Source organism: Lepidochelys kempii, chromosome 9 (assembly GCF_965140265.1).
Source record: "Lepidochelys kempii isolate rLepKem1 chromosome 9, rLepKem1.hap2, whole genome shotgun sequence".
NCBI lineage: Eukaryota > Metazoa > Chordata > Testudines > Cheloniidae > Lepidochelys > Lepidochelys kempii.
The window spans coordinates 50,233,535-50,255,806 of NC_133264.1; the positions used below are offsets into that span (position 1 = coordinate 50,233,535).

Sequence of the window (22,272 nt, forward strand, 5' to 3'; positions counted from 1 at the left end):
TGGAAGCAGATGAGGTGGAGGGCTCACAGGACAGGTACGGAGAGGAGTCTGGGGGCACAAGCAAGGTGAGGTCTGGGTGTGACACCAAGGTCTAGCAAAAGAGCTGTCTGTTAAAAGATGAGACAGACATTGCAACTGAATGGGAGGAGAGAGCCAGGAAAGTAACAAGGAGTCACACAGGCATCAGATAAAAGTAGACTCATGGGTAAAACTACAGAGGATCAAGATCTTCATAGCAACGTGGGAAGCTTAAAAGCAAAAGGAGGTGAAGTAGGTCGCCTGGCTGTGGAAGCGGTGCAGTCAGTGAACCGTGGCGGAGTGGCAAATCAATGGGATAGTTTACAGCTGGCTAGGAACCACCCAGGCAGGGGAGACCAGCTGTGAGCTGGGGGGAGCACTAGGCCAAAGATGCCATGTTTTGCAATCCAAGGGCTCTCAAGGACATCGTGCTAAATAAACGTTCTGTCATGCAAATGGGGCTCCAACCTTCCCTACCTCTGGGGATGGGGAGGGTACATGCATTTGTGTATGGCTCAAACACCTGCTGAGTGCCAGAGAAAACCCTAGCGAGAGAACTCCTGGCCACCATAGAGCTCAACTGTCTGTCTAAGGAAAATTATTTGTACCAGTTGGGAGTTTAAGGGAGCCCTTTTCACTCCCCGAGAGGAGACAGGAAATTGGAGCTTTAGATTATCACAGCATTAACTGCACTTGCAAGGGGACCCAGTAATCTGAGGAGTAGGCATTTTCCTGGGCAACTTCAAGCTGGCCATATCTGCTTAAAAAGCAGTTAGATTAACAGACCAGAAATCAAAATGTACTTCTTTGCCACTACCAGCTTCTAGTGATGTTTTTTCTGCAATAAAACATGATAAACAGGCCGACCAGAGTCAAAGTTGGATTATTTCAGATAAAAGTAAAATGTAGCACAATGTACTCTAGATTAAAACAAACAGTCAAATTAAGGCCATGTACGATTTAAATAGGAAGTACTTTAAATGAGAACTTGAGTAAACATTGTGTGATTTGTGTAGTTCTCTGAATTCGCTGGTACAGAGAATTTGTCTGTCAAGGTCTCATCCTTTTTAGCCTCAGATTGCAACCCATTTTTCTCTTAATATATTGGAAGGATATTGCACATTCATAAGGCCTTTAGTACTCAAAACACTTCCTTTGCTGCTGTGGAATGTTGGACAAAGACAGAATGAGGTCTAGGAATGGAGAGACTATGCGTAGTTTTGGTAAGATATCAATTTCCCCTGGTATTACTACCATAACGCTAACATAGATAAGGTTAGTAATTTTCTCCATCAAACTCATCTCTGAGTTTCCATTTCTTGCCAAATGTCAATTAATAAAATGAAGATGTTGCATATCTTTTTTTTTGGACTTAGCATTATCATAGTTATTTTATTGTCTGTGCTTAAATAAAACAGAACCCACTTTCTGAAGCTGCAGAACTTGATTCAGAAAGAGGATACTCCACATACATCATTGCTTCCCAAACATCAGCTGTATTTTACAAAGTTTTGTTTGTTTGTTTCTCCTTAATGTCTTTCTTGGTCTTTATTTCTTTAACTGAAGTTACGAATTTCATTTTTGATAAGTGTTCACTAAAGAATGTTTTGGTCTTTCTGACCTGTCTCTAGAGTGTTCCCTTTTGTAGACTTTCCTGTAAATATATTTTACCTCTTTAGAGAAGATTTTTCTAGACCCTTGCAATTTGTCCTCTGGAAAAGGGCTTATGTTAAAGCTATTGCAAAGACCTAATAGAAATGAACTTTAAAACCAGATACAGTGCAGCTCTCCATATGTAGGGAAAGCCAATTTGCTTTTCTCAGCAGCTTTTACATATTGAACAATTTTTAACAGTTTTATTGAACAATTAGCTACTCTGCGCAGGGTGGTGGGTAATCTGGCTATCTCACGGTAAGCCAGTCCTTAAAGGGACTCTGGGTCCAGTTCCCCTGTTTCTGGCTTTCCTCTGAATTGCGGGACTGAGGCATCTCCAGATGAATGCAGGTTGTTCTAGAAGGATCTTCCTTTCTCTTGGCCTGAGAATGGGGCCAAGGCACTGAGGGGACAGCCAAGAGGATGGATGAGTACAGAGAGGAGCTATCCACCCCTGGGACAAGGGCAGTGCCTGCACTGAGCAGCCAAGGAATCAAAGAGGACAGTTTGAGCTTGGAGAGGCCCAGAACGACAACCGCTGAGGGCCATGACAGAGGGTGATGGGAGAAGGGCGTGGGTATATGGACACTCTCTTAGAGCTGGAAGGGGAAGGATGATGACTGAGGTGGAGGCCCAAGTCACCTCAGAGCCCCTCAGCAGCCTAGGAGCCTCTGGAGGAGCACTGGTGGGAGAACCAAAGGTGCACAGCACTGCATGCCGGGAGAGGGTACAGTACCCATGTTACACCAGCCACAGATCCAGAACCATTGTCAGTCTTTGGCTTGCCATAACCATATCTCACTCAGCCCCCTCCAATGCATTATAACAGCTTTCCCCTTCTCTGGCCAGATTCTCAGCTTGGCTAAGTCTAGGCCAGATTGTCCCCTTCTGTGTGTAGAAGGCCATCTGACAAGGATTTCCTCCTGCAGATTCTCGCTCAGCGATGCCAGTGCTCGGCAAGGCCTTGACAGCAGTCACAAGCAGCCAGACCTGATGCAACAGTGTGGGGGATAACAGGGGATGGGTTCAATGTGGGGGGGACGGGACAGCGATTTGGTCCAAACAATGGGTAAGACAACTTTAGTTTAGTGCGAAGGGATCAAGATCTGAGCTTCTCCAGTGACTCTGGAGCAGCTGAAGTAAACTATCACCTCCGGATGCTGCCTAAACCGAAGGCAGGAGGGATTTCTGCCAGGCAGCCCTAAAGCAGTGGCTAGCCTCCAACTAGTGATGCAAAGCAGGTCCTGCTAAAGGGCCAGAACATTGCCATTGTAGCTGTTTCTCCTCTTAATCCCCCAAGGGATGGAAAATCGCTGAGCCCGTGGGCAGCCCCTGCAAAGGGAGCAGAGCTGCTTTCAGACCAGGATCTTTTCATGAGCACTGCGGCTATAAATACTCAAGAAGAGTTCCTTCCTAGAACGCTTTAATGGGCGCCAGTTTACTTTTAATTCTCCTTGCTCTGGTCTCAGGGCCCCAGGAGGCATGGTGGGCTCAGATGACCTGGATTAGTTGCACAGGATCAAAATAGAGCGGAATACCACAGGAAAACACTGCCATTGCCTGAAAGCCGGAAGAGACTTGAAGGGTCTAAGCCAGCCACTGTAGAAATAAGCCCACAAAATCATCTTTGTTTCTGGAGACAGCGTCCCCTAATCAGTGACACGGCTGCTGAAAAATGATGTTAGGCTAATCTCTGAAAGATTAAATCATGGTAATAAGGTCACTGGGAGAAAAACAGACCTGACCAACCCCCCTGCCAGTTCTGCCAACATTACAGGACAGACTTGTGATAAACAGGACAGCTCCTGGGACAGGGGCGACCCGGTACAGAAATAATGGACAACTGCCGAGTTATGCTGAGTAGGGCTGGCTGGAGAACAAGAATTCTCTTTTCTGAAAGACTTCAAGGTGTTGACATTTGTTTGCCTTCTGCAGGGGGATGAAAAGGAGCCTTTTTGATTTTTTTTGTGAGGAACAAGAGAGAGAGATACACCTTTCCCCAACCCAGCCCAGCCAAAAGCCGCACACAGATGAGATGTGAAAGACCCACATTCAAATCCCTGCTTTGCCTACTTCCATGGGGACACTCACATCCAAAGCAAGTGCCCTCACCACTGGCCTGTCGTGGGTTCAGTCTCCCTGGAGGTCATCCTGCACTGGGGAAACCTCCCCAACAAACATTTTGTCAAAACCAATACATGGCCCCAGACATTTCAATTTCAACAAACCATCATTTTCCAACAAAAGAAATTCAGCTGAAAAATTCCCAGCCAGCTGTAGTGCTGAGTCAGCGTGTTTGCTCCTCAGCTACCGCATTACTGTACCCGAGTTCACCACAGCACTAACATAAAAGACACCGATGAAGGGAGCTGCAGCTCACGAAAGCTCACGCTCAAATAAATGAGTTGGTCTCTAAGGTGCCACAAGCCCTCCTTTTCTTTTCGCGAATACAGACTAACACGGCTGCTATTCTGAAACCTGTCATAAAAGACACCGCGATGGGTTCAGTGATAAACAGAGTACCTACACCATGTTCCTACACGCAATGTGTGCGTAGAGCCTCTGAGAACACAGACGACTGGTAGCATCTGCAGGATCTATAAAGTTCCCTATAAGACCTCTGTGTGTCATTATTGCTCAGTGCTTTAGTTTGCCTATTTCCCAGGCAGCGAGGAGATGGCCTGGTGCTGCACAATGGAATGGGCTCTAGGTACAGTTACTAGGAAATGGAGAATACAGCCATATTTGTCTTGTACAGAAAGTTCTGGCAATGCCTCAGGCTGTTGTCAAGGCCACTCATTCCCCCCTCACACGCTCCACAGCCAGCGACGCATGACAGCAGAGCTGGGAGAGAATTCCAGTACTCACAATCAGAATATTGCTGGAGCTGCGCAAATTCTGTCGGGCTGAGGGAGATCCACACGCCATCACTCATCTTTCAGGGGAGCCCTTGGGAAGCCCAGGCCACACTTTCACAGTGAAGAGGGAATGAAGATCCACACCAGGGTTCTTCCTTTGGAACTAGGAGCTGCCCAGGTTCATTGCCATCGATCAGTGCCTGCTATGTCCCGGGGTGCCAGGTACATATCTCAGATCACCAGCAGGATGAGTGCAGAGGCCTCGTGTTTCAGACCCATCGCTAGGACCGTTGTGTGGAGGGATTCCATGAGTAGGTGCTTCAGACACCCCAACTGGAGAAAGCTACTTCAGGCTCTTCACTCCTAGAATAGGAAGAAATGCAGGCAAAAGAATCACTTACACTGACTATCTGCCTGCTTCTCGGTAGATTCAAAGCCTTAATCAAAGCTTAAGCAGGTTGTTTGGAGTCATGGATGAGTAGAAACAATTATTACTCTGAAACAGGCTCACTTTCAGCCTTTCTCAAAGGGTGACACTGCAGATGTAGAAGCAACCAGGGACAATGAACTCGAAATAGCGGACTCCGATAGTGACTAGCTATTTGACTAACAAACTAGTGAGGCAAAACTACTGGCTGGGATGTTCAGTGGCTAGAGAAAGGTGCTGACTCAGGTTTCTAAGTGGGTGGAACCACAATCACATTAAATGGGGCCTCAAGTAAGACACCTGGTCTTCAGCCCTAGTCACCATAATGCTTAGTAGAAAGGGGCAAACGCTTGCTTGGATCTAAGCAAGTAAGTCTAACGTTTTGTGAAAACCCCCATGTAAATGCTGGGAAAACATGAATAAAGCACACAGCCCCTCCCAAAGAGCTGCCTCCAGCCCCAGCCCTCCCCTGATACCCCACCCATGCCCCGCCCCTTCTCTGAGACCCCGACCCTGCCTGGATAACGGGAGAGAGTCAACTCGAGCACCCCTGAAGACCATAGCTGTGGCAGCATGGCATGGGGCAGAGGTGATGCCTCAGGTAGGCCAGTCCCAGGCCAGTTAGGACTTTACAGGTCACAACAAACATCTTAAACTCTACCCGGAGATCAGTGGACAGCCAGTGTCAACCCCTGAGTGCTGGGGTCATGTGTTCCCATGAGATGCCCAGCTCTGTAGGTGAACCACCTCGTTCTCCACCAGCGTCAGTCTCTGAATGGTTTTAAGGGGTAGCCCCATGTACAGCACATTGCAACAGTCTAATCCTGAGGTGACAAAGATCTGGTCAGCAGTGGCCAGACTCATGTCCAAAAGGAAAGGCCACCACCTCCTAGCCGGACACAGCTGGTACGAAGCTGACTGGGCTCTGGCTGTAATATGATCATCACATAGCAGCGGGGGGTTTAGAATCACCCCTAAATTCCAAACCCTAGTGACTAATGGTGGACGCACTCCCTCAGATTTATATTACTTCTGCCATCTGCCACCAACTGCCAGAACCTGGGAGTGGACAACAGGGCTGGATCGCTCATTAATTGCACTGTTCTGTTCATTCCCTTTGAAGCACCTGGCATTGGTCACTTAAGAAGACAGGATACTGGGCTGGATGGACCATTGGTCTGACCCAGTATGTCCGTTCTTATGTTATCACCCCCAGCTGCTTCCCTCATCCACCATCCCCTCCTTCTTGTCTGGCTTGACCCTCAGCCAGTCTCATGCATGCCCCAGTCTAACTAGACACCAGCCGAGGTGCTGAGCTTCATAGTTCAACTTGCTCCATCAGCACCATAGCTGCCACAGAGAAGCTGCAAAATGGGCACTGGGATGGGAAGCAATTGAGACTCTATGAGAAGCAGCATGAACCATTGTTTTAATTCTGATTTCTCCTCCAAGGCAGTTGAACCTCTCTATCCGTGGGACGATTTCAGAGATGTAATCCAAGGCGAATGAACAGCAAGGCATGGCACTGTTTCATTTATAACAGAGGTGGCTGGTTACTGCTGTTAAAAAGATCAGAAAAATATTCTGGACAGAGCAGATGTGCCATGAAAATTCCTGGTACCATGGCCTCTTCAGATGGAGCTTCCAAATGTCAGACATGAAGATTAGATAGACTATGGTTGAGGCTGGAAGTTGGACAGGAGAAGCTGAGTTAACATCTGGCTCTTGCGCTGAATCTCTCTAGATCTTGAGCCATATACAGTGGCTGCCCTAAAAATTCTTCCACTTGGAAAGATTCTGCCTGTGTGAGGGATTCCATTTTACTAAAGAAATGAGAAATATCAGTAGAATCTGTAGTCTCTCATCAATACTTTAAAGTGCTCTCACTTTGTGTATTTACCACTTACATTTCCCAGAGAAAATTCAATTTGATATAAGCAGAAAGAACTGCACTATTCATTAGCGAAGGGAGAAGACAGGCGGGCTGAAAGCCAGAAGATTTAAACAAGTGGAAACTCTCACATCATTCCTTCATCTATGAGAATTGGTCCTAACCCTCTGACAGATCCTGTGACTAATTGCTCGGTTTTTTAAAATCTAAATCAGTGGTTTTCAATCAGGGGTCTGCAGATTATGTCTAAGATTTCCAAAGGGGTCCGCACCTCCATTTGAAAATTTTTAGGGGGTCCGCAAATGCAAAAAGGTGGAAAACTACTGATCTACATTAAAAATTGATGAGGAGGGAACATGGATGAATAACTCCTAAATGTAGCTCCCCAAAAAGCTCAGTCATTGAGGAAATGTCAGAGCCCTTGTGGGAAGCCTCCTGGAAATGACAGCTACCCAACAATCAATCTGCAGCTTTCCAAATCTGTAAGCTCCTTTACTAAGTGAATTGCTTACAATGACATTTGGGAAAGGTCGGCTTTTCAAGGAGGTACACGCAGAACATATGAGAGCCACGTGGGCTTGATTTTAGGCTCCTCTGCCTGCTACATGTTGATTGTCAATTTCAACATGACTCTTATTTTACTAGATGTTCTACATAGAGACCCAGTGGGGTTTGTGAAAGGCCAGCTGGCTTCAGGTAACATCAGACAGGTGCTCTCATCCATCAGGTCTAGATGTTAGACAATCGCTCTTTCAATAGATGAAAAAGGCATTTGATTCAGGAGACCAAGCTTACTTTGAGGAAAATGAACACCTGAGGGCAAGCTACAAGCTCTGAATTCCCCTGTCTGTACTGGAGCTGCAGGTGCCAGCGACACTGAGCATACTGGTATTAATAACACCCCTCTCTTTTTGTCAGTAGCTCTCCCAGCACTTTACCAAGGAGGTCAGGAGCATTACCCCCATCTTACTGATGGTGAAACTAAGGCACTGAGCGGTGAAGTGCCCAAGATCACCCCGCAGCAGAGCCAGGAACAGAATCTAGGCCTCTGAAGTCCCAGGCCTGTGCCCTTTCCACTAGGCCACACGGCCTCCCAAATCTATCCAGCATGTGTCGAGGAGTGCTGGGGGGAATGTGCCAGACTGGTCACTTCCACAGCGTGTGTAATGCACTTACGCACATCTATCACAGGCTCACCAAGCTCAGCTCTCCAAATTCTTTCTTACAGATGCTGGACAAGACCTGGAGTGCACCATCCATGACCTCTTCCCCACTCTTCTTAATCTGGGTTTGGAATCTTTGGTTATGCCTTTCAAAACCGGTCAGGTTTAGTGTAAATTTAATAGCCCAAATCCCAGCAGTTCTCTGGCACATCCCTAGAGCTCGCTGACTCTACGGTGCCAGGGAGCAATTGGGGACAGAAAGAGGCCTTGCTTTTAGGGCCAAAATAATCAAAAGTGACTGGTGATTTTGGATACATAAGAACATAAGAACAGCCATACTGGGTCAGATCAAAGGTCTATCTAGCCCAGTATCCTGTCTTTTGACAGTGGCCAATGCCAGGTGCCCCAGCGGGAATGAACAGAACAGGTAATCATCAAGTGATCCATTCCCTGTTGCTCATTCCCAGCTTCTGGAAAACAGAGGCTAGGGACACCATCCCTGCCCATCCTAGCTAATAGCCATTGATGGACCTATCCTCCATGAACTTATCTAGTTCTTTTTTGAACCCTGTTATAGTCTTGGCCTTCACAACATCCTCTGGCAAAGAGTTCCACAGGTTGATTGTGTGTTGTGTGAAAAAATACTTCCTTTTGTTTGTTTTAAACCTGATACCTATTAATTTCATGTGGTGACCCCTATTTCTTGTGCTATGAGGAGGAGAAAATAACACTTCCTTATTCACTTTCTCCACACCAGTCATGATTTTATAGACTTCTATCATATCCCCCCTTAGTCATCTCTTTTCCAAGCTGAAAAGTCCCAGTCTTATTAATCTCTCCTCAGACAACAGCCATTCCATACCCCTAAGCATTTCTGTTGCCCTTTTTTCTGAACTGTTTCCAATTCCAATATATCTGTTTTGAGAAAGGGCAACCACATCTGCATGCAGTGTTCAAGATGTGGGTGTACCATGGATTTATATTGAGGCAATATGATATTTTGTGTCGTATTATCTATCCCTTTCTTAATGATGCCTACTTCATACACCTTAAAGGGGCCTAATTTGCAGAAGGTTCTGAGCACCTTTGCAAATCAGGTTCCCTTAAGGTGTCAGTTGGGCAGCCAAAGTCACTAGTCACTTTGAAGAAAAAAAAAAGTCAAACCGTCTATTCTTATACATACAACCCTTACACCTATCACTGAATTTCTCTGTAATGAAATTAAGTACCAGTGTCTCTAGATGTTGCATAAATAGGATAGGTCTATTCTACAACCAATGTCTATAAGACTTACAGCATGCATTTCCTTTAAAGGCTGTTAGAAAGGCATTGTTTTGCAGTATTTTTCAGTTTGTGCAGTGCACCTCCTATGCATCTAATCACATGAACTAAACTTTTGAAACCAAACAAAATGCCTGCTCCAGAATGCCTCATGCTGCAGGGACTCCATGGAATGATCTCACTCTGCTTCCCACTCTGTCTGAGCTGAAAAGTAACGTATGGTTGGTTTGATTTTCTATCACTCAAACATAGGACTTCACTTCTTGAACAATTTTTTTTTCCAGTTGGGAAGCTCCCATCTTCTCTGTGCTCATCACAGCTGTATGAGTGAACAGCGGATTCAAATATTATCCTGGGTTCCAAGTCCCCTGATTTTGGTGGATTTATAATCTTACTGTCCCCTGTTCCTTTTTTGAAAAACCTTCATAACTTAAAGGGGGCGAAACGACTGACTGCACAGGAGAAACAGTGTATTTCACAGTACCTTATATACTCAGGCTAATCAGACAAAAAAAACTTCAGTTTTTAATCTTTTCTGGTTCTAGTCGTTCTAGCTATTTCTTGTGACTCTTGTAGGTACACTACCATATCAAATTTAGCACCAAATTTAGGCCTTGACACTGAAAATACTTATGCATGTGAGTGGCCCCATTAAGTTCCCACTCCTCCATTTTTGTAATAAGCTCCTAAAAAACCTTAGGTACGCAGAAACGATGACACCTTAAACTTCCAGCAGAAAAAGGTTAACATTCAGGGGAATATTTAGAAGCCAAATGTTGCAGCTTGATGCTACAGTGCCTGAGAACCCGACGGTGAAACTGATAGGTCTAGTTCTCTTGCCTAAGAGGAGAGAGACACAGGAAGCACACCAACAACACATGATGTGAAAAAGAAACCTGATTTAGTCAAGCTGGAAGATTTTTGCAATCCAGCTCCTTATGCCTGCAATCAGTGATAGACTGAAGGTCAGATTTTCAAAAAGAGATCAGTACATTGGGTGCACAATATGGGCTGAGTACTTCTGGCTAACTGGAAACTGCTTTCTTGGAAAAAAACTGGCCCTACATGTCCAGGCCGAGGCTTAGAAATGTCCCTGTGTTGGCTCTGATATTAAAGATCACAGTAGTCAATATCCATATTAGACCAACCTGTTTTTTCAACAGCCAAAAAAGTAATTACTTGAGATTGGAAATACTGTACAGAGGCCTCACAATTATTAATTTGTCTCTCCATCCGCAAGGAGAAGCATCAAAAGGAACGGACTGTCTAGCATTTTCTGTGTGCGATCCCCTCTGCTTGCGATTCTTAGACACAAACTCTGACTACTGCACATTTCAACTGAATGATGGGCATGCAGCTAGAACTAGTCAAATGAAGGGAGGAAAATAACCTACAAATGGCCAAGAAATGCTAACATTAATTGGATAAATTCTTCACAGATCATTCAACCAGCATCAGAACTCAGCCTCAGGTATTTGCCTAATTTGATTCCATTTAAGGCTGCCGGCTTACAATAAATCTCCTAATTTGCTCTGCAGCCTTGGTTTGCCACTACAGCACACATTTATTCTGGGTGACTGAGGAATTGCTACATAGGTACAAAGTGTCAGATATAACTGGACCAGTTACATACACGTTTTTATCCCTTGTTCATCCTTAATAAACACGTCAAGGAAAAAAAGTGCTGTTTCCCAATTGATATAACATGCGGTACAGCCCCTTGTGTGCGGGTATATCATTCTCCTTGGCCTGACCTAAAGTTTTTGGAGTTGTCACAAGCATGAAAATACCCGAAGCTGCAAGCTCAGTTGCAGTGGAAGCCACTGTTGCAGTCTGGTCATGTGCACTCGCTCTGTGCATTGGCCGGAGTGGGACACAGAGATAAAAGCCTCTGTCGCTCCTAGCAAGTGACTGCCCATTTCTGCTGGGATTTCAGGGGGTCGTAGTGGGTTCCTGTGATTGTGGGCACCTTCCATTTCCCCCTCCCCCTTATATGCCCCTCTTTAACAATAATAACTTTCTGACCAATCCTCTTTTTGGGCTCATGTTTAGCCTTGGCCTCAGCACAAAGGTGACACTTTTGTTTTGGGGGGAAAACATTGGAGGGGGGCTGGCGGTGGTGGCAGATCCCTTCTGCCACTTCAGTTAGACCCGGGTACAGTCACTTCTCCCATTGGATCAACTTAAAGCTACTGTTGCTACTCACACACAATGTGCTCTCACTGAGGTGGAATCGCCCAATCCTCCAGTTTAAGGGCAGCAGGATGGGGCCCTATATATGATTCTTTTTTTGTTTTGTTTTGTTTTGTTTTTTTACTAATGGAGAAAAAAATATACTTAGCCCAGCTTCTGGATTTAGAACCATTTCAGAACCACCTTTCTTTTAAGAGGTCAGTTACAAAGCTGCTGTTCTTTCATGCCCCGTATTCACACTAAAGCACACAACATCACCCATTCCCGTGTGTAACGTCCCCTCTGTCTTATATCCAAAAGCCTAACTTGAAAGGTGGCCTTCTGAAGACAGTGTCTTCCTGTGTCCTGCCCAGGGAACTGGGTCCTTCCATGCTTTTCTCCAGCCCCTGCCTGGTCCTAATGTCCAGGAACTCACTTCTGGGAACATCTGGGCCTTTTCATGGAAAATTGCCCTGCTGTAGCCAGTGCAGCTCTAAGGGGTAGGTCACCTATACACTGCTGCAAACCCAAGGCCACTGAACTCAGGCTTGGCATATGAGAGCAGCCCCAGGGCTGCTCTAACCCCCAGCTGCCTGTGTCCCCCAGGAGCCTTTCCAGCAGTTAGGGATTGACTGGAGATTCACGCCCCTTTTACCTAGCCATGTCCCTGCCCCAGCCCCTCCGCCAGCCTTACCCAGAGTGAGTGGTGTGCTATCACACAAGTAGCCTCACTTACTCCCATAGGCTACTTGCCAAGTAAGGTACCACTCGGGGTGTGTGTGAAGAAGGTGGAAGCTGGCACCCTAGGACAATGCCCAGTCGGATACTGGTGATGGGCCCAGAACAGGACCCCACCTCCACTTTCTCTCTCTACCCCTGCCTTTCAAAAAGCTTGGCCATGGATGGGAGCTCCTCAGCCCAGGCTCATGTCTGCTGTTTCAGGGACAGGACATTATGTATAGCGCATTATTTCTCTGGGGTGAACTCACTTGTCTCAGCAGAGTTAAACCGCAGCAGATATTATTGCTGTTCTGCAACCTCATTCCCTAATCCTGTCTTACCTGCCTAAACCAAGAGTAACAGTTGTCCTGTTAAAGCAAAATAAACAAAGCCATGAATAAACATGTTACAGGATAACTAAATGCCAGCTAACGAGAGGCAGAATTAAACAGACTGCAGAATGGAAGTGTGCTTTTTGGGACATCACGCCAGAGCAGGGCAACCATCTGGGATCAGAGTGGATCCAGCATCCAAACCACCGGTTAAAGCCAGCAGGGACTAGAGAAACTAAATTTGTGTAAGCTAAGATGAGAAGGGTTGGAGGAGAAGGGAAAAGTGGAGCGGGGCGGGGGGAGGGGGACGACAATTCCCAGTGTGTGAGAGACCCCAGCTAACTAGCTGAGTTCCAAAAATTGCCCAAGAAAGTCATCATCTCGGGAAACTCCTCTATGGCTGGGGGATATTTTCGAGCCCTTGTGGAGAAGGCCAGAAGGTGGGCTGTGTCTACACTTGGAGCTAGGGGGTGATTCCCAGCTGAGCAGCCATATTTGCACTAGCTCACTAAGAACAGTAGCGTAGCCGGGTAGCGTGGGCAGTGGCAGCAAAGGTGAGCTGCCCCGAGCACAAACCCAACTGAACCCCATAGATACGTACTCAGGGCACCTAGCCTGTACCGCCACTTGCTGCCCACTCTACCCAGGCTCTGCTACTATTTTTAGTGTGTGTGTCCTTGAGCTGGGAATCACACCCTCCGCCCCAGATATAGCCAGGGTGAGACGCCCTTAGAGCTGTCACCGGTATCGACACAGGGGACCAGCTAGAGCTGTGGGAATAACTGATTTTTAAGCTCACTGTCAGTTCTCAAAAAATCAAAACAAAATGGTTTTGGATCAAAAGAAATCCTTTGTCGGTCAAAAGTGAAACATTTTGTTTAGATTTTGAGCTTGCTTTTTTTTTTTTTTAACATTTTATCTATTTTTAAAAATAAAATGGAAGGCAATTCCTAAAAGAAAGGTCATTTAGAATCAAAACACTGAAATGTTTCAATTTTTTCTGATTTTTTTCTTTCAACAGACACAGTGTGTGAATCAAACCTGAATTTTCAAAATGTTCCAGTCAACCCGAATCTGGATTCCTCCCATCCCTCTCCCCCCTCCCCGCCAAAAGCTTTGGTCAAAATATTTTGCCCAGCTCTTGAGTGCAAGCTAAAACCCCCAACCCACACTTCTGAATTCCAGGTTCTGGGGTTCTCTCTCTTGAATCTAAGACCAGTAACTTCTAGTCTGCACCATAACAGCACCAAAGAGTTGCAGTGAGCACAGGGTACAGATGGAATTTCAGCTTGGACTTTGAATTTTCTGGCTGCTGTGGGGGGTTTTAAAAAATACCCTGAAGTGTTTGGAAAACATCTGTTAATTCCTTCCTCCCGAGTTAGTATACGGTCCTCTGGAGGGATACAGCTGCTTAAGGGTTATGAGATGCACAGCAACCATTTTTGCTCTGCACTACCATTAGACTATTCTACAGTATAGCATCGCTGAAGAATACATGACATGCAGCAGTAAATGATGGGTATTATTGTTAGTCTCTACTGCCATAACCACTGCATTAGCCCTATGGCATGCTGGGGGCTGCACCAAGAGCCTCTGTTCTGAAATGCCAGACCTGTAGGTTAAATACACCCTCCCGCTCCACTCTAGCCATGCTCCCCTCCCCACCACTCCCTTTGTCTTCTGCACCCACTCCCAGCTTTGTACTCGCATTTATGCTGCTTTGGATGCCTGGAGCAGCCTTCTAGCTAATGTGAAGCGAGCTCCCTCAGTGAGGATGGGGAAGAAATTGCTCACTTGCTTTTAGTGCTGACAGGCCTGAAGGTAGGAAGGCTCTGGGGTGCTGCGTAGAGGCAGGAAAAATGCAAATCGGGACATCCCAGGGGTCTTCCCACAGCAATTTTTGGAATAAGAAATGCCATTTCCTGCGGTTTAGATTTAGACTTTCAGTGGGGGAGGAAACAGCCTCCCTGGAACCCCAGCTGCCGCTCATCTGGCATTCTGCACGTCAGCAGCAGCAAATTATGTTCTATTAAATCAAACTCGCTTCTGCCTAAAAATAGCTCCCCTAGGAGTGTTACAAATAACATCTGATTACTCTAGCTGGAAGAGAGGAGAGGAAAACAATTCCTCTTCCCCCCCTTCCCCCTTCCCCCGCCCCAGATCTGCTTTGGGCATTTGAGAGCATAGGGAGCAGTTTTCTGCAGTCAGTCCCCTTCCCCGTGGGCATGGGTCTTTCACGCACAGCGACAGCAAATCAACTCTGAAAACCAGCAACATGGGCTTGTAAGGCTACAAACCACTGGCTGGGGATTGGGGTGGTGGTGAGTGGGCCAGGGGGAGTTTAGTACCTGGAACTGAACTTGCTTCGTGAAACTGATGAGTTTTTAAATTAACAGTGTCCCCTCAAAGCATCAGCATGCTCTGAGACACTTGGTCCACCCCTGCATTTCCCATCAGCCACAGAAAGCGTGTGACAAGACACCGAAAGCACAGCTGTGATGTGGGCTTGGGGGGGGGGGGGGGATAAAATGGAGCAGATGATCACTTCTCCAAGGATAATGTAAGAACAACAGACTCCCAAGCCAACCTCCCAACCGGGTTTTCCTGCCCCCACACACATCTGTGGGTTTTGTATAATTCACTCCTTCCTGTCCCCTTGCTCCCCATCTCCTGCTGTCTCCTCATTTGCCCTTCCCATTCCGACCACTCTCGAAGGCCCTCGCACCATGTTATCACCTACACCTGGACCCCGTGGGCTGAACATGCTCCCAGGCCCAGAATCCCCACCCACCCACAGGGTGGCAGCGCTCTACACAAGATGCGAGGCAGAGGAGAACTGGGCACCGCGGGACAATACGCCCCTATGCTGTGGCCACTGTGTGCCAGCTATGTGGGTGCAATGTGGGCACACGGGGGGCCCTTGTGCACTCTCTGGTGAACCAGGCCCACCTCTACTCACTGTTCTTCTAGATCAGGGTTGGGGCACACTGGTGGGGGAGCTGCAGCTGCTCTGAGGACAAAGCGAGGGCTTTGGGCTGCAGGAACATCAGCAGTGCTCCTGACATTCCCATCTTGTGAAATAGTCACCCCCAGCCTCCTTATGGGACATGTGGAAAAGAATCACTCTTCATTTTACCCTTTATCTAATATGTCCTCATCTACTTTTTCCTGCCCTACCCTCCTGTTCCCATGAGGATCAGGTAGAGTGATAACAAGTTTCATCAACCCAGCCTCTGGTCTCAAGAGTTGTCTCCTGCTTTAGTGCCGTGTTGCTGCTTTGCCAAGCCTCAAATCTTACTAACCTCGACACAGCCCTGAAATAGAAGCTTTGGTGCTTGAGACTGGAGACGGACGGCAAGCATTTCCTCTTGCTAAGCCAGCTCTGCATACCAGCAGCACCAGCTCAACCCTGGTGTCATGGCTGAGAAGGGCCATCTGCAGGGTTCCCCAGGAGTGAGAACTCTTCAGAGTGAAAGTTGTACTCTCAGTCCCTTACTAGCCTGCTTCCAGGAGGAATTCAGCACTGCATGCTGAATTATTCAATCAGAGCCAGATACAGCAGGGCTCCAAAGGTGGAGTTTCCCTCAGATCTAAGGGAGGGGGTAGTGGGTCCTGTGGAGGAGACAGTGCTGTCTGCATCTGCTTTGATCCCTGTCTACTAGCACCACGGAGCAGCAGGAGTCACAATGCCCCTGGCTGCACCTTGGCAGCTGCAATGGGAGTTAATAGCTTTTTAGTCCTTCAATTTCTACAAGCACCAATAAGCTCCCATCCCATGGATGGAACACGTACTGCCCAGGGCCTCCACATGCTAATGGATGTCTCATCCCTACCCAGTGTGTTCCTCAGCCCACGCTCAATGGCCCATGAGGAGAGAGGGGGTTTGTAGCATGTCTGAAAGGCTAACCCCAGGGTTGGGATGGGGAAAAGGAGGAGCTCCATTTGAGCACCTCGGGTGCAGGCAGAGAGGCAATCCTCAGGGAACCAGCTCCCAAACCATTTAGGGCTTTCAAAACTAAAGTCAACAACCGAAATGCCATCCAGCAGCTGGCAAGCCGTGAGCGCTGGTCACAGCGTACGGGCCGTGCTGCCCTCCACTTGGACTGATTCTACACTAGCCCCTGTGTGAGCACAGCACATTCTCGGAATGCCAAAGACACAGGTAAGACAGGAAGAGTTGTGGGCAAGAGAAACGGTTTCTTGACCTCCCCAGGGACAGAGGGAAAAAGTGCTTTCAGCCACAGCTGCAGCCTGAACACCTGGGAGCAGCATCAGATCCAGTCAGACTCTATACTGGGTTGCAGCTATACTCCACCACCAGTCAGGGATGCCAATAGACCTTCAACCCTCTTCCCCAAGCCCAGAGAAGCAGGGCCTCGTTCTCCAGCCCCAGCGACACATCTGCAGAGAGAGTGAGATGTCACCCAAGAGTGGAGGTTACATGTGACTGCGATCTCTTAACTGTACACCCCTATCTCTGGACGCACCTCTCCATGCCTTTGTAATACGCACGGTGCCAAGCAGTGGAGAACCAGGCCCACTATCTCACCCTTGCCCAGACTACGTGTCAGCCGGCTAGCCCTCATCCAGTCTCCAGGAGTTGTTTGAGCCTGAAGGGTCACTCAACTTCAGATCCTGTTTCCCTATAGGAATTCTCAGGTTCAAAAGTGGCTGATGCCGCTGGTACAGGCCACTCCTAAGCTCCACCCCTCTAGCGCCTGTTCTCACACAACCTGGAGCTCAAGCGTGGAGAGCAATACAGCTTCCCCTCCAGAACCTGAGCCCCTTCTACTCGGAAGGTGGGGACTAGCTAGCTCTTCCATTTTTTCTTGGTGCTTCTGCTTTAAGAAGTCAACAGCAGAAAAAGCTGAAAGCAACCCCTGCCAATCACAACCAAGAATTAAAGGAAAGGCTTCAAAATCCAAAATCTTTAACATGATACCCCGATCACAAGCTAAAATCCACATGGCTGTGTCTGAAACAAGTTTGTAGACAATGGAAATCAAGTTACAGGTGGAGAAGGGAGAGGTAAAGAGGACTTCCTTTTATATGTAATGTACTATACGTGGGGAAAGGTGTTATGCTGAACACTGATCTTCCAATTCTTAACTGAAACATTAAAGCGGATCCTCAGTCAATGTCATAATTTCCTGAAGAGTTTGTTTCACAACAAGCCAGTACAATCTAATGTGGCTCTTGGACAAGCTGCCTTATCTTCACTAGCATTTTAACTCCAGTTAAGAACACACCTTTTCCCCTTGTAAAGACAAGGCCTCAGTCCCATACCCTCTGGGTCCCCAGGACTTGGCACTAACCAACAGACCTTGTAACCTCCTTAGTTTGATAACAAAGTACGCAATTGAAAATACACATCGGGAGGAGAATGTGCAACAAAGGCCCTGATGGGAGTTTGCACCCCAAATGTTGGCTACCTATGGCATGTTTGCCTCTTGATTAGTCCTATCAAGCGTGCACATCTTACTAACCCCACTTTTTAGTCCTGTGACTGGAGTGGTTAGTGGGCCACTTCACCTTAATGGTCTCTTACAATATGTGTTAACTCCTTACACTAAACAATCTCTTCCAACTTGCATTTAGCTATGACACTGAGTACCTTTCCCGGACCTGAAGAAGAGCTCCGTGTAGCTCAAAAGCTTGTCTTTCACCACCAGAAGTTCGTCCAATAAATGATATTCCCTCACCCACCTTATCTGTCTTTCAAAATGGTCGTAATTCTCCTGTTACAGCAAGAAGCAGGCAAGAAACTGCCTCATGCACCTGAGGTATGGTTGCCAACTCTCCAGGATTCTCCTAGAGTCTCCAGGAATTAAAGATTATGTTATGTGATGAAAACTCCAGGAATACATCTAACCAAAATTGGCAACCCTAACCTGAGGCCTAATTAATCCTTAAGAGAACCACATTGGGGGGATTAATTGAACACCTAATTAAAAAAAAAACAACCTAATGTCAATGTCACGGTTCCTCCCCCACTCTGAACTCTAGGGTACAGATGTGGGGACCTGCATGAAAAACCTCCTAAGCTTATCTTTACCAGCTTAGGTCAAAACTTCCCCAAGGTACAAAATATTACACCTTGGACTGGCCGCTACCACCACCAAACTAATACTGGTTACTGGGGAAGAGCTGTTTGGACGCGTCCTTCCCCCCAAAATACTTCCCCAAAACCTTGCACCCCACTTCCTGGACAAGGTTTGGTAAAAAGCCTCACCAATTTGCCTAGGTGACTACAGACCCAGACCCTTGGATCTTAAGAACAATGAACAATCCTCCCAACACTTGCACCCCCCCTTTCCTGGGAAATGTTGGATAAAAAGCCTCACCAAATTGCATAGGTGACCACAGACCCAAACCCTTGGATCTGAGAACAATGAAAAAGCATTCAGTGTTTTACAAGAAGACTTTTAATAAAAAATAGAAGCAAATAGAAATAAAGAAATCCCCCCTGTAAAATCAGGATGGTAGATATCTTACAGGGTAATTAGATTCAAAAACATAGAGAACCCCTCTAGGCAAAACCTTAAGTTACAAAAAAGATACACAGACAGAAATAGTTATTCTATTCAGCACAATTCTTTTCTCAGCCATTTAAAGAAATCATAATCTAACACATACCTAGCTAGATTACTTACTAAAAGTTCTAAGACTCCATTCCTGTTCTGTCCCTGGCCAAGACGACTACAGACAGACACAGACCCTTTGTTTCTCTCCCTCCTCCCAGCTTTTGAAAGTATCTTGTCTCCTCATTGGTCATTTTGGTCAGGTGCCAGCGAGGTTACCTTTAGCTTCTTAACCCTTTACAGGTGAGAGGAGCTTTCCCCTGGCCAGGAGGGATTTCAAAGGGGTTTACCCTTCCCTTTATATTTATGACAGTCAACATGGTGGGTGGCTGGCAAAGCTTAGAATGTGCTGATGGGTTTTAAAAACTCAGTGTAGAAATCCTAGATCACAAAGGGTTTAATCAGAGCCTAAACCCTTTGAATGGTTTAATCAAAGCCTAGACCCTTTGAATGGCTTAAAAGTCTTTAATCATTTTCAGCATATGTGGGTCAGGCCCAAGCACTGTTCTTTGCTGTGGGGATTTCTGGATCAGATCACCTTCTGGGAAGGGGGAACCGAGCTCTGTTAGCTGTTGGGTTTTGTGCTCTACATCACAGGAAAAGACAGAAAACTTCACACAGACAAGGAAGCTGCTGCTTCCACTTACTAAGGGATCTGGTGTATGTCTGGTGTGGGTCAATCTCTCTGCCGACCCCCCTGCTGTTAACTTGTCCCATAGGGAACTCTAGTCTCACTTGCAACCTCTCATTCTTAAGCAGAAGCATACTGGGTCTCCTTCAGGAATGGCATTTTCCAGCTGGGAAGCCCCATCTTTCATGAAATCAATCTGTTTTCATGTCCTACTCTGAGGAGGCCCCTCAGGCAAGGGGTGGAGTATAAACCTTGCCTGGGCTCTCTCCTCTTCTCTGCAAAAAGCAAAACCCAGTCAAGTCATGCTCAAAATATTCGGTGCAATTACACGAGAACCAATTTTGAAGCCTGTCATTAACCTGACCACGAATTAATGAAGGCTCGGAGGGAGAAAACGCACTTCCTTTGCAGTTCTTCCTTCTCTGTTGCTAGTATCCATTCATGATGCTTTTTACTACACACCTCTGCCTCTCTTTACTACAAGTTCGCACAGCCTCCTAAAAAGCTGTCAACCTCTCCAGAGATGGAAGGGAGGATTCCTGAACAAGGCTTTATCCTTCGGGGGCTGCCCACCCCGAGGAGAATCAAATGGCAGCACATACAGCAGGTGCTGGAGAGGGAGCGGAAGGCAGCAGACCGGATAAATAGGTTCAGCGTCTCTAAGAGTATATCTGCACTGCAAATGAAGGCATGACTGCAGCACAGCTGAGCTGGGCGGACCCATGCTAGCTCTCATCTAGCTAGCATTGGTAACACCGGTAGAGTGAATGTGATGGCACAGAATTCGGCAAAGGCTAGCAACTGGAGCTCAACCCGGGGACCTGAGCAGACTTGAGTGCCTGCACTACGTAGTGATCTGCATTTGGCTCAACTTCTCCCTCCCCAAAACCAGCGTTACGAACGGCTGACCTGCTAGCCCACTATACAAGACATGCTGACATCTCAGTGTGTTAGACAGACACCTCTTGCCTGTCCTCCTGCGTCCCACTCCATGGGGAGGATTATACACCGTCGTGTGACATTCACACCCACCTACCCCGTGCATGCCCTTGAGCTCACTCCGGGCCCTTGCTGGGATCCCTTCCTGTGCACACTTCCCTCCACACCAGACCTAGGCCTGGGCCCCTTTTGCTCAGTTCATCCACTGAAAGAGAAACAGAGGTGACCTTCCTCACATGGATGGGTCATGGGGCTGGCAGAGACCCTCCCATCCCATCCCAGGTCTCGGTCCCAGACACACCTTTGCAGCAGCTGCTGGCACAAGTTCTGTGCAGGTGGAAGTTGATCAAGACTGGGAGGAGGCATGGCTGGGGCAGTGCTGAGCCCCAAGGATGGCCAAGAGATGCCTCTGCAACAGGCCATGGAATCTGCACAAACAGAGCCTGGCCCCCCTGAATCAGGGAGGAAGAAGCTGCTTCCCGTTCCTCCCCATCCTGGCACCAGCACCAGTGCAGAGATGAGCCTGGCCCTGAGTGAGCATGTGGAAAAGCTGCCAGGCAGCCTCTGACTGCTGCAGAGAGGCTCTGATGGCACAGAGTAACCAGGCGCTAGCTCAGTTTAAGCCTCAGTAAATAACAATCATTCGTAGCGCTGCAGCCCTCTGCATTTACATCCTCAGATGCTGCGCTAACGAATGGTGTTTGCAAACTGAGGGCCAGCTCCTCCGCTGGTGTCAATCAAAGTAGCTCTATGGTCAATGGGCCAAATGACCTGAAAAGTTAGTACTCCCTGATGGGAATAAGGGGGAAACCCTCTAGCTGTGGTTGACGGACTGTGAGGGTTGACAGACTGTGCTTCTGAAGAACATGGGAATCAGAAGACTCAGTCTTGGTGTTAGGGGCTTATTCCTTCACCCGCTCACTTCCCTGGTCCTTCTCGCATGAACAGAGAGCAACAATACCCCAAGTCCAAAGGTGCAAACAATTCGATGTCACCACAGAGCCTTGCCTGTGTCCCTGTTCCCATTCCCTGTTCCCATTCCCCCCCTTTTAGCAAAACATGATTCCAATTCCCCCACCCCCATTCCCTGTTCCCATTCTCCCCCTTTCTTCCTGTTTGACTGCAGACTATATAGTAAAACTTGAGTTCAGCTTAGCTATACCTTAACCAATCATTTTACTGAAATTTAACTAACCAATCCTAACATATTGTAACATAATTATTTAACCAATTATATCCCACCACCTTAATTAGTTTACACCCAGCAAAATTAATTATACAGCAGATAGAAAGAATCACAGAACCAGACAGAGATTATACAGACAAACAATAGGGAAATGGGGACTACAGTGATAGAACAACAAAGAAATGAGGATTTCACATCCCAGCTATTGATAAGTGAGTTCTTGCCAGACAGGATGCTATCAAACTAATTTCCTTTTACATCTTCTAGGCACTTCCCTTTCTCTGGAGGTGATAGGCATTATCAGGTCAGGATTTGTATTCCTAACAGCCCAATAGCACCTTATTTCAATGTGACTAGTTTGGAATGTGAGGATGTGACCGTTCGCTTCCCAGCTTATGGCTGCCTCTGCTGCTTAGCCAA

At 47.1% G+C, this 22,272-nt stretch overlaps 1 protein-coding gene across 3 annotated transcripts in view; it reads right to left on the reverse strand.

Moving 5' to 3' along the window:
* DGKG (diacylglycerol kinase gamma) overlaps positions 1 to 22,272 on the reverse strand; it is a 142,036-nt gene that overhangs the window by 115,914 nt on the left and 3,850 nt on the right. For 2 of the 3 annotated variants that reach the window (XM_073360312.1, XM_073360313.1), the window contains exon 2: positions 4,540 to 4,892. The exons of the other annotated variant lie outside the window; for it this stretch is intronic. In XM_073360312.1, coding sequence (XP_073216413.1) covers positions 4,540 to 4,606 — 67 coding nt within the window. In that variant the 5' untranslated portion in view covers positions 4,607 to 4,892. The remainder of the gene's footprint in view (positions 1 to 4,539; positions 4,893 to 22,272) is intronic. 3 annotated transcript variants of the gene reach the window in all.